A 13,994-nucleotide genomic window follows, 5' to 3' on the forward strand; every position below is an offset into this window, starting at 1 on the left:
CTATTAATCTGTAGAGCATATTTTGATGATTTTACTGATGATAACAACAAACAATCAAATATTGTCGTTTAGTTGTTCTTCTGCGCAAACTATACACGTTGCCGTCAACGTATCCTTCTTGCACACAAATGTTACTTTAACAGTCAAAATGATATCCGAAACCAAATTGATTGAAAATCTGATGATAAAAGCTTATTAGGGAATGTGATATAAACCAAAATGTTCTCCAATCATCTATTTTGTGTTGTAAATGTAGTGTAAGATGAGTAGAAGGTTGACAAAATCTATAGGGTGCAAATAAGTTTCCATCTACCATCATGGAAAATTGATTGATTTGGTAATCTACATGCTGATGGGTAAAATGGTAATCTAATGCAAGTGATGTAATGGGTATTTTGTATTTAACGAGGGGTAACTTTGGTAATCTAATCAAACTTATACCCTCTAAAAGCAGTCCACCTAAATATTCACTTCACCAATTCTGGCCCCCCTCGTTGGCTCTAAAAATTTCCTAAACCCCCTTAAAACCCTCTCCTTCTTTACTCGTTTCTTTCATTTTTCAAGCAAACCATGGCTGCTGCTTTCTCACAGAGCCGTTTTACAATCTTCATGGGGTTGTTAGGGTTTATGATTCTTCTCTCTCTTCTTCCTCTCTCATCTCACTCCTCAACCATTCACGATCTCCTCAAAACTAATGGATTACCAGCCGGCCTCCTCCCCAAAGCTGTCAAATCTTACAATCTTGATGAAAATGGGGTTCTTGAAGTTCATCTTGATCAACCATGTTTGGCGAAATTTGAGAACAGAATTTTCTTTGAAAGGGTAATTAAGGGTAATCTTAGCTATGGAGAACTTAAAGGACTTGTGGGTCTTTCTCAAGAAGAATTATTTTTATGGTTACCTGTTAAAGATATCATTGTTGATGATCCTTCATCTGGTTTAATTCTGTTTGATATTGGAGTTGTTCATAAGCAATTTTCTCTTTCTCTCTTTGAAGATCCTCCAGATTGTAAACCACAATCTCATCTTCTAACAGGTTTGTTTTTTTTAATTTAATTGATCTAACATTTCAAGATCTGATCTTATATGGATATCCTGTTTGAATTGTCACTCAATTTTGAAGATTTTTACCTGCATTTTATAGAGAAATGTATTTTTCTTTCTTCATGCTTTTTTAAGAATCCAAACAGACCCTTGAATTATTCTTTTGGTTTTTAGGGTCATTTCAGTTTCTCAAATTCTTCTACCAACCGTTTTCTGTCTTTATTTATAATGGACTTTTATGTAATTATAACTGATATGGGTTTCTTTAGTTTGTAATAAATCTGGGTTTTTGATATATTAATGGAGTAATTAATGGATTTTGCAGGTGTGATGAAGGAGAAAGGAGTTGAAGTTCAGAGATGAAAGTGGAAGGTTATTCTGAAGGAGATTTTAGTTGTTTTTTTTTCTTTGGTAGGTAGAGAAAGAACAATAGATGATGATGATGCAAGTTTGTTTTCTAACTCCTTCAGTTTTACAAAAGTTGTTTGTTTATGAGAAAAAAAAATGGGGTTGGATTGGTAGTGAAGTAAATGTTTGTTATGTCTCTTCAAGTGGGTTAAGAGGTATCTTCCTATTTCACTCTAACACTTTCTAAAGAGAGAGAGTATAATTAGGGTTGATGGAATCCCCAATTGAAGGTAGAATGTGGGGCAAGCAAGGTTATACTTATACCAATAACAATTAAGAAAAGTATTAGTTGTTGAATGAGATGATTATAGAAAAACAATAATAGGTTGCTTAAGGTCTTTAAAATTAGGAAATAGTACTTCAATTAAGTTAAGGGCAAGGCGGCCTTTATCATAGCTAGTTTTGTTAAAATAGACAACCCAATAACCTATGTCAGTGTCGTAAAGCAATCTCACGTCGGTGGTGAGACGGAGTGTGGTGCTCCTCTAGCTTTTTAAAACCGTGAGGTTCAGGTGTGCCAAAGTTGACAATATCACTAGCAACCTAGAAGGCTGATCCGCACCATCCTATAACAGTGAGATCTTTTTTAGAGTGCGGATTTAGAGTGTCACAAACTTATGACCTTAAAGGTTTTTTTTGTTAAAGAATGACCTTAAAAGTTAAAAACAAAATTCTTGACCAATCTAACAAGAGTTTCTTTGGCAATGGGTTTTTAGAGTCTGAACTCAGAATGTCTCGAACTTAAGACCTTGAGGTTAGGCAAAAAATTCTTGACCCATCCAACTTAGGGTCTTTGACAATGGAGGTGAGATCCCAAGTTCATGTAAGATTGTGATTGTGATTGTGATTAATTAGGAAACTAATAAGTTACTTAAATCCTTATTTTTTTCATGTCTCTCCTCATCTAAAACCTAATGAAAACTAGGTTCAATGGAATTCCACATATATCATTAAAAATGGTATCTGTAACACTTTCTTGGCCACCAAACTCCTACCCAACATGCTTTAAATGGGAGGATGCACATAAAAGGACTGAGAAAGGGACCTCTTAATTAATAGGGCTCCAAAGCAGCCATGCCTTGATTGGCATAATAGGCTAGCTATTTGAGAGTCTGTCTTTAAAATCAATCCTAAATAGATTGATATTTTGAGATGTGGAGAATTGAGAAAGAAAATATTGTGAGAAATTCCATAAAATGGCCAAAATTTCGGTCTAATTTGTTCTGAGTTTTTGCAGAAACTTGCTTTGGGCTTTTATTGATCCTCTTCCTTTTGTCCCCTAATATTTGATACAAAGTTTTTTGTTCTTCCCCATTCTACAAAAATTAGTCACTCTCTTGAACTTTTTAAGTATAATGTTTTGTGTATTCTACTTCAGACATTGGAAGAATAAAGAATTAAGGAAGTTTTATAGGGCCTCCCATTTTTGTTAAAAGGCCTTCCCATGAACTATTTCACTTGAGAAATAGGGGGGGGCCTTTTAACAACAATGAGGTGGCCCAACATCTTAATGTTAAATCAATTTTGTATGGGTTTTTTTTAGGAGTCGAGCGGAGCAACTAGGTTTTTTTCCTCCCGGCCACCAGTTCTAGCGGTGCAGGCAGTTATAGTCGACGGTTACCACCACCTTTTTCCCTTTTTGGGACGGTTACGGGTGGTTAGCAGCCACCTTTCTACCATTTATTTCTCGAATTCAGGGTTATCTCTCGGGAATTCCAAACTTGTCACTCTTAAGGAGTCATTTGTTGAGATTTAGTCTCTTTAGATTTTAGTTTTAGTGTATCATCCTTCGGTTTCATGGCTGAACCAAGCAACCATTTCCTACAACAATTCGCAGCACTCACTACCAATGAACGAGTACAAATCACGGTTGATGGTCATGATTTAGTTCCATGGGATATGGACATTATGAAGAACGGAGTACTGTGGATACAGAGTTCAAAGAAAATCGACATTAACCAGGCAGTCTCTAGACTTTCCAGAGTAATTCATGGGCCGAACAAATTCAACCTTATCGAAATCAAAGATAATGTCTTTCTGATAAAGTTCTCAACGGCTACTGAATTAGATTTGGCACTGGAAAGTGCCCCATGGGTTATACAAGATGAATTAATTGTATTACATCAATGTTCATCGGAAATTATGCCGGCAGATCATGTGTTTGACAAGGCCTGGTTTTGGGTCCAAATGCATGGAATCCCTCCTAGTCATCTTAATAGTACAGTGGTTAATCGACTGGCGGATTCGATCGGAAAGTTTATTCCTACTACAGTAGAAGAGGCTTCCAAATGGAGTTTGTTTGGAAGGGTCAAGATAGAACTTAATCTTCTCAAACCCCTCCAGCAAATTGTTTATCTAAAACTTTCAAATTCCAAAATTATTGCTATATCCTTAAAGATTGAAAAACTGCCTAGGTTTTGTATATTTTGTGGTATTACAGGTCACACAATGAAGTTTTGCTCCACAATTCTTACCTTCAACGACCTATTGAAACAAGATCTGTCTGAAGATCTCAGAATCAAAGTCATTAAAGCCATGAAGCCGGAGTATAATGACGACTTCAAAGTACCGATCGGACCTCGTAATCGTATCAAGGAAGCAGAATCTTTTGGCCTCGATCGCATTTCAGACCAGCAACGTACCACTAGTTCATCTGTAAATCAGTACGAACAGGACCAGGAGTTTGATTATACCATCAAATCTAATTTTGGTGACTTGTTGTCTAATCTTTGTAGGACTAGAAAGCGAGGAGTCCCTAAAGCCACGGTTCCAATGGAGATTCATGACAATTCGTTGTTTCAACAGGTCGCTACAAGGAATGCTTCAACAAGTAACTCAAGTTATGTTGATGTAGACATGACTATTGAAGATGTCCGAGCAACTAAGCATTTCAAAAGAACTAGTAGAATTCAATCACACGAGAAAAAAGATGAAAGGGTATCGGCAACCCCAATGCCGACAGCAAAATGAATATTCTTGCATGGAATTGTCGGGGGCTAGGGAACACCCCGACAAAAGTAACCCTTAATCAGTTCCTGGGTTCAGTAAAACCATCTGTGGTTTTTCTTTCGGAAACCAAAATTCCTCTATATATTCCTCTTCCCTGTTTTCGTAATTTTAATCTTGTAAATTATCATGTCGTCCCATCCACAGGTCGGAGTGGTGGGCTCTTATTGTATTGGTCTGACGATATAAAGTTAGATATTATCTATTCCACTTGTAATCTTATTCATGCCTCTATTACTGACCAAGGGTCTAATTCCTGGGATTTACTTTGCATATATGGACCTCCTAATATTCAGGACAGACCAATCTTTTGGAATAATTTGCTCCTTAGAATCCAGGGACTTACAAACCCTTATTGTTGTATTGGAGACTTAAATGCTCTCTCGGACCATAGAGAAAAATTTGGAGGTAGTCCAAATATTCCTTTCTTACATCAGTTCCAACAGTTCATTAGTAATGCTAACCTACTAGACTTGGGGTTTAATGGCCCGGCTTATACATGGACTAATAATAAAGCTAAGCATCATATAACTAAAGAGAGACTAGATAGAGTCCTTTGCGACGCAAATTGGTTGACTTACTTTCCGGAAGCTGGGGTTTTCCATCTTCCTCGTTATAACAGCGATCATTCGCCTATACTATTAAAACTCTTAGTGGAGGGCCACCCCTTAAATACCATTTCTAAATTTGAAACTTTTTGGACTAAACATGAGCAATATGGTTCTCTTTTTCAGGAAAATTGGAACAAGACTACAGGCCCTTTTCTAGACAAACTACAAATGGTTAAAACTACTATCAAGAAATGGAGCAGGAGAGCTTTTGGGGTCATTAAAAACAGACTACACATTTTAAGGGCCAGACTCCTACAAATTCAGAACCTCGACCCAACCGATGAGATATTAAATACGGAAAGCAATATACAAGAGGAAATAATATACTTAGAGGATCTCCAAAGGACTAGAGCAGAACAGAGATCGCGATCCAAATGGGTTCATAACGGAGATCGAAATACCAGAGCTTTCCACATTGCTATGTCGACCAGAAAGCAAAAGAATAAAATTCACGAACTTAAACTTAGTAATGGTAGAGTTTCTAATAATAAAGATGAGATTGCTAATGAATTTATTTCGTTTTTTCAGAATTTGTTTACTAGGGACCGAGTCGATGATCCTCCATTGGAGGTCATGAATGCATATAAGGTATTTTCGGTTGACCAACTGGCAGACATCTCAAGGATTCCATCAGAAGAGGAAATTAAGGCGGTCGTGATGGAAATGGGATCTATCAAGAGTTCGGGACCAGATGGATTGCCGTGCTTTTTCTTTCAACACAATTGGGAGGTAATCGGACGGGATCTTATTCAGTATATCCAGCATGCTTTCTCGACAGGTATGATAGATCCACACTTAAATTACACAACCATAGCCTTAATTCCCAAGGTCAGGAATCCGAGTACTGCCTCGGAGTTCAGACCAATTTCCCTCTGCAATTCGGTCTACAAATTCATCACTAAAATAGTAGCCAATCGTCTTAGACCGTATCTGGAGGAGTGTATCACATGGAACCAAAATGCCTTCGTTCCAAATAGGCAAATAATGGACAATATTGTTATCACTAAAGAGCTCCTACATTCCATGCATTCATCTAAAGCCAAAAAAGGTAATTTCTCTCTCAAGATGGACATGGCAAAAGCTTATGACAGAATAAGCTGGGAGTTTCTACATAGTGTCTTAAAATCAACTGGTCTGTCAGGTCTCATGCTAGATTTAATCATGAGTTGTGTTTCCACGTCAAGATTCAATATACAAATTAATGGGAGTGTGGTGGGCGATTTTTCGGCCTCTAGAGGCCTTAGACAGGGTTGTCCATTGTCGCCCTATCTTTTTATTCTATGCTCTCAGTCTCTCTCTCTCCTTATTAATTATTATCAGGATAAGGGTACATTTACAGGATATAAGGTCAATTCAGCAGCCCCCTCGATTACACATCTCCTCTTTGCTGACGACCTTATTGTTTTTGGTAAGGCTAATTTACAGAATTTAGAAGCAGTTATTCAAATAATGGAACATTACTCCTCCTTCTCGGGACAACAGGTAAACTTTTCCAAATCATCTATTTACTTTAGCAAAGGTGTGCCTTCAATCATCAAAGATTCCTTCATCAATAGGCTTAGAGCTCCCCTCATGTCAGATATGGAGAAATACTTGGGAGCCCTCGTACTCAAAAAAGATAATAGAATCCAAACTTATAATTGGCTTATAGATAAGTTCAATAATACATTAGCAGGTTGGAAACATAAATTCACATCTCAAGCTGGTAGGACTGTTCTCATTAAGTCCATCTTAGCCTCTTTTTGCACATACACATGTAGTTTTCAACTTATCCCTAAACATGTTGTCAACCAACTGGAGAAAATTGAACGATGTTTTTGGTGGGGGCATAACACTAATGCTAAAAAACTACATTTTATCAATTGGGATATAATTTCGTCCCCTAAGCATAAAGGTGGGTTAGGAATCAGATCCATTCAAGAAGTAAATCTGTCCCTAATAGCTAATATGACCTGGAGATTTCTCACTAGACCTAATGAGGTCTGGGTTAAGCTTTTGAGCTCTAAATACCTTAGAAACATGGACTTTTGGTCATATGAGATCCCACAAGGTACTTCTCCTTTTTGGCAAGCAATGATACAAACTAAAAAGTATATTCAACATAATATTATTTGGAACATTAGTACTGGAACTCAAGTTAATATTAGAACAGACCCTTGGCTGCTAGATATTCCAGGTCATAAACCAACTTACTTAACTAATCTGCCTGATCATGTTTCTCTAGTATCTGATTTAATGAAGCAGGGAGACAAAACTTGGAATAAAGATAACATTAAGGAGTGGTTCAATGAAACAGAAGCACAAGCAATCATCAACACTAGCATCAACCAAGTAAATAAACAAGATGTTCTTATTTGGAAACCAAAGGAGTCGGGGAAATTTTCGGCCAAATCATTTTATGCACAAATAAAAGAACTACCCATAATATCACGAGAAACATATGCAACCGAAAATTCAAATGTTCATTTGGAGGCTAGTAAATGAAGGATTGGCAACATTAAGCAATATTCACAAAAGAATACCGGAAAAATCAAATATCTGCAGATTATGCGACTTGGGTGTAGAAGAGACTACTTACCATCTATTCGGGGCTTGTCCTATTTACCAAAACCTAATCATGAAAGCTGGTTTGGATGATCTACAACATGTAAAAACAGATCCGTATAAATGCCTATCAAATATTCTTTCACAAAAGGAACAAGGAAATAGGATTTGGTTTACTTACTCATACCTCCTCTGGTTTTGGTGGAAGACAAGAAATGAAGCTTATTTCCAGTTGAAAGATCCGGATCTACATCGATGTTGGTGGTCGATTCAACAAGAACTAAGGTATGTACCTGATTTTGCTTTGACTAATAATGATTTTGATCTCTTACAGACCACTCAATGGTATCCACCACCACCGGGTGTCATCAAGATAAACTGTGATGGCTCCTTTAGAGAAACAGGTTCCTCTTGTGCAGCAGTAGCAAGGGATTCCGATGGCAATATAAAAGGAACTAAAGCTAAGAGAATAATTTCGGGTTCTCCATTACAGAGTGAGACAGAGGCGGTGGAGTTGGGGCTTGACCTAGCTGAGGAGCTGCGGCTCTCCTTTTATATCATGGAGACAGATTCTAGGATTTTACAAGACCTCATCTCAGCCATTGATCCGGTAGTCCCTTGGAGATTGGAGAACCAAATCCATCGACTCAGATTACGGTTTAATACGAACCGGATAGAGATTACCCACTGTAATCGGTTCCAGAACTCAACGGCCCATGAGTTAGCTTAGCGGCCCTTGTCCAAGACAATTAATTGTTTTTAGTCCTTCAGTCGTTAAAAATTGTTTACTTGTAGTCCTTCTTTGCTTTTGGTTTGGTACTATTTGTAAACAATATTATTGTAGTAAGGTTATCTTCAAAAAAAAAAAAAAAAACAAAAACAATGAGGTGGCCCTATAAAATCTCCCAAAGAATTATAGGTAACAAAAACAAGAGGGTCCATAGCATTTCGAAATCATATCAGATTGACCATGGCCAAAAGCCCAATAGGCCATGCAGGCTCCTTTAATGGGGTTCCTTGTTGTGCCTCATAAACCATTGTCAATTGGCATAGATGGGCTTTGACGGAAAAGGGATTAAGGGTAGCTCTATGCACCACCAGTTTTACAAACTCCACACTTGTGGAGAAGGGTCATCTTTGACAAGTTGCCCCTCGACGCGAGGAGTAGTCTGGCGATATCCTCCTCAAATTCACTCTCGAAAAGCACTGGAGAAATCAGTCCTATCATCATCTTGTTCATTTTCGCTCTCAGAACTAAAAGGCAGAACTCCTGCAATTTCGTCTCTCACTGTTCTTTGCAAAAACCATTTTCTGGAAGAAGATCGGGTAAGAAGGTGCATCAGCCATCAGAAATATCACAGTAGTAACTGGAGCACTCCCAACTGTTAGTTTGGGGTGGCTCTCCTAAAAAAAAAGAAAAAAAAGATTCTGCCTCACATTAACGAGTAAGATGGGAGCCCCGTTTGGAGCGTGGGTTGGGTTTTGCTCCCACCAACAGACGCAGTCAAGGCGCGAAACCTTAACGAGTAAGTTTTCTTCCGTACATTTTCCGCTTCTTCTCTTCCTCCTTAGAATTAGAGAGAGAGAGAGAGAAAGTAAAAGTGTAAAACCATGAGAGCCGCATCAAAGGTTGCCAATTTCGCCCATATCAGCGGCGGTGGTGGTTTTCGCAGAACCCCGTCGTTTCCACTTTCAGAAAACACCGCCACAACAGCCATCCCCGCGGCTACTAAAAGTTTCCCTAACTCTGAAAAACTGATCACTATCTCTTCACAGAATGAAAATATCGAATCTTCATCGTCGATACAGAGATCATCCTGGGAGTTTGATGATTGGGAATTCACTGATGATAGAGATGAATTTCTTTTGTCAAATTCGAAGCAAATTATTCCTAGGGTTATCTTTGGAGGAGTTCCAACTCTAGAGGAAGCTAAAGAGGCCACTTCCGACCTCAAAGATGCATTTGAAAAGTAATTCTTTTTCTTCCTCAAAATCTAATCTTTTTACCCACTGTTTAATTTCTGCATATATATATATTGAATTAATCTCCTAATCAACATAATAATAGTAATTGTTCTTCTAAATGGGCGAATTCCCTGATTCCAATCTTAGAGGGTTTGTGTTTTTAAATCCCCACAACTCCTAAATACACAAGGAATCTACACTTCGTCATAAGTTCCAAATATTTGAGCTTAAAGTCTAATAAAGATGAATCTTTTCAGGAATTGTAAAGTTCCATATTTTCAATTGAATTTCTGTCCTGCTTTCTTTTTAGACTCTACGGACCGAATTACAAGTAAAAAAGAAAAACATAGTGTAGTTTTTTAATCTGACATAGTTATGCTTTTTCTGCGATAAATTTACTTTGTTTTATTCGAGATCCCACCTTGTTTGTGAATTGGAGAAGTTTAGTCCTACCCCATAGTTCCAAGTGAATCTAGCTTGGATATACCAGAGGAAGTTTACAAATATGTTCATGTAGTAACTCCATTCTTGTACAAGTGACAAGTCCCAGTAGAATTAGTCATGCACCATAACCTACTTATTTTCGAACTAATATATTGGTTCGGGGAAAATGGTTGGATGAAAAGAGGGTCCAATGGGTTCTTGTTATTGTGTTTATGAAAGTTAGAAGTAGATTGTTTTTTCGCTCTCTGGCTGTTGGACTACACTATAGAATTAAAAGTTTCTCCAAGTCTTAATTTGATTCCTCGTATGTGGATTATTTCTTCCTTTTTACTTCTTGTAAATTTTCTACTCCTTCGATGATAGACTTGGAGTCTTGGAGAACGGTATATAGCTCCGAAATTGTTAACTAGAATAAGCTGAAGTTCTCTGAGTGGTGATTATTCTATCAAACAGAATCTATGTTGTCAAAAGCGATTTCTTTTACGCTCCTTCCCTATATAGGCATGAACACTTTCAGTTCCTGTCAACTTATAGACTAGACAACAACCAATAAGAGTTTCCTCTGTAAATTGAACTGATCGTGTCTGTAGAAACCTATCATAACAACCATACATTTTCACATACATTCTAAAATTGTGAAAGCAACACATTAGCATACTCTGCTTTGTTTGTCTTCATTCCTCTATGTCTCTAACATGTCCACTCAGGGACCCCGAGTGACTGGAAAGTTCCTGCTTCACTTTTGTTCTCTGCTTTCACTCGTTGGCACGTATCACATACCTTCACATACTCTGCTATGCCTCTCTTCATTCCGTTATGTCTCTCACATGTCCACTCAGGTACCCCAAGTGACTGGAGAGTTCCTGCTTCACTTTCGTACCCTGCTTTCACCCGTTGGCACGTATCACTTACCTTCACATACTCCACTATGTCTCTCTTCATTCCCGACCCTGAGGAGTAAAATTTCGAAGTATTTTGGCCGAAATGACCTAAATATCTCCATTTGCGAGGTTGTGTAGTTTAGCTCAGTTGGCAGAGGACGCTAGTTCTGTGTTGGTGATCCCGAGTTCGACTCCCGCAACTTCATACCCTTTAATTTGTTTTTAATTTTTCAATACAAAAAAAATATCTCCATTTCCATGCCTACCAAAATTTCTATTGAAAACGAAATTTAATTTCCTGTCCGGACCACCAAAAGCTTCACTTCTAATCCTTGTAAGTTTTTATTGTTCTTGGATGTACAGTATTTCAAGTCTTATGAGCGAGCTGACTTTAGAACCTACGGTTTTCTTTTCATTTGGTACCCATAGTCTTCTTTTAAATTTCAAATGGTGGCCAATGACATGACTGATTTTGCACCTTTTTGGAGTGCCAATGACAAAATTGTGGTCATCCGAATCAGTTTGTTTATGCACATACTAACACTTGTTTATCAATCGATTCAGTTATTGATTTATTATGCATAATGTATATGAAATATCCATGTTCTATGGCATGAGATATAGTATAATCATATGTACCAAGAAGACTCCACTGTGCCGCTTTCGTTTCGAAAGTATTGTTGAAAGATGAATTTAGTGTACAAAGTAAAGAGCCGCTTCCTTCAATTAGATATATCTTGGCAAAATACAAAAGGAGTCGAGAACTCAACTCCACAACAGTTGACCATCGCGCCCTAAATTTTGTGCGTGACCCCCTTGGATGAATATCTTAAAAAATAACAAGAACTATCTTGCTGGTTCCTGTTGTATTATTAGAAAGACGAATACAATTTCAAGGTATGTGCTCTCTGCTGATACTTTTGATTACAGGAAGTCTGCCATTGTTACTGAAGAGTCTGGATTAGAATTATCAGAAAGTGAAGCTTCCGTTACCAATGGCAATGTGCTTGCATTCTCCTCCTCTTCAAAACACGTGTTCCAAGCATTCAAGTTGCTGAAAGAAAATCCTGAAGCTCAGGTTCGAACTTGATCTTCCCATTCTGTACTTGACATTATTTCACATAAAATGGAATATCTATCGTTATAATTAGTCACATTATAGACCCGAACTTAAAGAAAATATTTCCAATATGTATGCAGAATGTTGTCGCTTCACTTGCCGCTGATAAAAATGTATGGAATGCAGTGATGCAAAATGAGAAGGTTATGGATTTCCTCAAATTACAGCAAACTAGTAAGCTACATTCACATATAACCCTTTGTCCGGCCATCTTTTACTCAAAAGATTTCCATTTGATATCTTTGTTTTTTTTTCTGTTCACTGATAGTGTAAACCCTTTTCAGATGAGGAGTTTCATGATGATCAAAAACCCTCAATTAGCTTCGATGATGAAAATAATGCGAAACCATCTGAAAGCTTAGGAGACGTGTTTGCAAAATCCATACAAAACCTCAAACTTAGTGTTGTGGAGATGATAAACAATCTATCTGTATTCTTTCAAGATTTGTTCGGAGGACAAGAAGCATCAAACATCTCTTTAGATGCCAATGGAAACGCAACTGCTACAAACACAGGAAGAATCATGGGAGGCTCGTTCATGGCACTTGTGGTTATGACAGTTATCGTAGTTCTGCTAAAGCGAGGATGAATTCTCGGCTCAAGTGATCTCCCACATGAATTAGCCGACTCCAAAAACATGAATTTCTCCATCGGAGGAATGTTCAAGTTTTAAATGTGTTCTCTAGCATGCAAATAATTATGGTACATAAGTATTTTTATTCGTCATACAATCTAGTAGCCTAAACAAAACTTCGAATTATAAGTATTATATTATTCATATCTTGTAGTTAAAGCTTCCCAACTACTTACTGACTCTGGAATAATTATATAATTAATCGTATTTGGTGTTGTGATGAATGTGATCCTCTGTTACTTCTTACTTACTACAATTTATTTTCAAATTTTGCAAGTATTGTCCTATGTCAAATTAATGGTAAGAGTACTTCATAGACAACGATGAAGAAATTGTGGGTTTCTTCTGTCATTTACTATTTCTATATCTTCACTCAATTGATCTAATTTATCATCTGATTCATTTATCACCTTTTCTTTCAAATTAAAATATCATCGGTCCCTTTGGTAGGGGTAGTTCAGTAATGCTAGTGATACTGCAAAACTCTACCGACCCAATTGTCTTCCAGAGGCAGAGCCATCAGTGTTAGATTAGAAAGTTCATTTTTGTAAGATTGTCCGACCAGTAGCACCATTGTTGAGATGTAGTCGGGCTAGTAGAGAGGCGACAGATTGTCTGACCAGTCGTACCATTGTTGAGATGGAGTCGGGCAAGTAGAGAGGCGACCTTCGGGGAAGGAATTAAGGTTTTAAGGATAATTTTTTCATGCCTATAGGTTAGAAAGAATCAAATGCTTTCTCTTCTTTTTGAACTTTTTTTTTTATACAAAACTGTATAATTGGTAGAACTCAAGTATAGCTACAATATTTTAGCTAGATGAGCTGTTTCCCTCTCTGAACCTCAATAAACAATCTTGCTTCCTACCCACAATCATAGGATCCACCATTAAAATAGATTTCTTAATATAATGCCCCACAATCATTCCAGAAAACAAGAAGGTGGATTCTGGAATTGAGGAAAGTTAGATTATTTATAGTGAAGGTGGAATAAAGTTGTAGGTTAACTCTTCTTCTAGTTCTCAACTTTAAAGGTGAAGACATTTATAAATGGCATTGTGGTGGTTGCTTATTCTTTATTACTATACTTTTTTTCTTAATGCTCCCAATAATTCGAATTGTATAATAACTTCAAACTTGGTAAAATTATGTTAAGCCAACACTCGGCCCACAATCTATATAATAAAACAAGAGTTATTATGTTCCTGAGTATTTTTCAAATGCATGTATATCGTGATAATCATGATTGAATAATTTGGTTTCTACTTTCTTGAGTGGAACTCAAAACCAATGTTCTTCTAAGAGCGACTCCAACGTTGGGGGGGCTGGGGCTCCCAATTC

General features: G+C 37.4%; 2 protein-coding genes across 2 annotated transcripts; both read left to right on the plus strand.

Annotated features, from left to right (window-relative positions):
• Positions 1 to 474: 474 nt before the first annotated feature.
• Positions 475 to 1,570, plus strand: LOC147552135 (uncharacterized). The gene is made up of 2 exons (XM_086670915.1): positions 475 to 1,036; positions 1,370 to 1,570. Exons 1-2 carry the CDS (start codon positions 571 to 573, stop codon positions 1,405 to 1,407), a joined length of 504 nt encoding a protein of 167 aa, XP_086527041.1. The 5' UTR covers positions 475 to 570; the 3' UTR covers positions 1,408 to 1,570.
• A 7,486-nt stretch (positions 1,571 to 9,056) lies between these two features.
• Positions 9,057 to 12,878, plus strand: LOC147552136 (uncharacterized). Its single transcript, XM_086670916.1, has 4 exons — positions 9,057 to 9,583; positions 11,834 to 11,981; positions 12,104 to 12,197; positions 12,308 to 12,878. The coding sequence occupies exons 1-4, from the start codon at positions 9,225 to 9,227 to the stop codon at positions 12,610 to 12,612; spliced, it is 906 nt and encodes a 301-aa protein (XP_086527042.1). The 5' UTR covers positions 9,057 to 9,224; the 3' UTR covers positions 12,613 to 12,878.
• Positions 12,879 to 13,994: the final 1,116 nt, after the last annotated feature.

The sequence above is a fragment of the Eschscholzia californica genome, unplaced genomic scaffold, assembly GCF_041429995.1.
Source record: "Eschscholzia californica isolate CP2 unplaced genomic scaffold, dmEscCali1.0.p SCAF_3, whole genome shotgun sequence".
In the NCBI taxonomy this organism is placed as follows: Eukaryota; Viridiplantae; Streptophyta; class Magnoliopsida; order Ranunculales; family Papaveraceae; genus Eschscholzia; species Eschscholzia californica.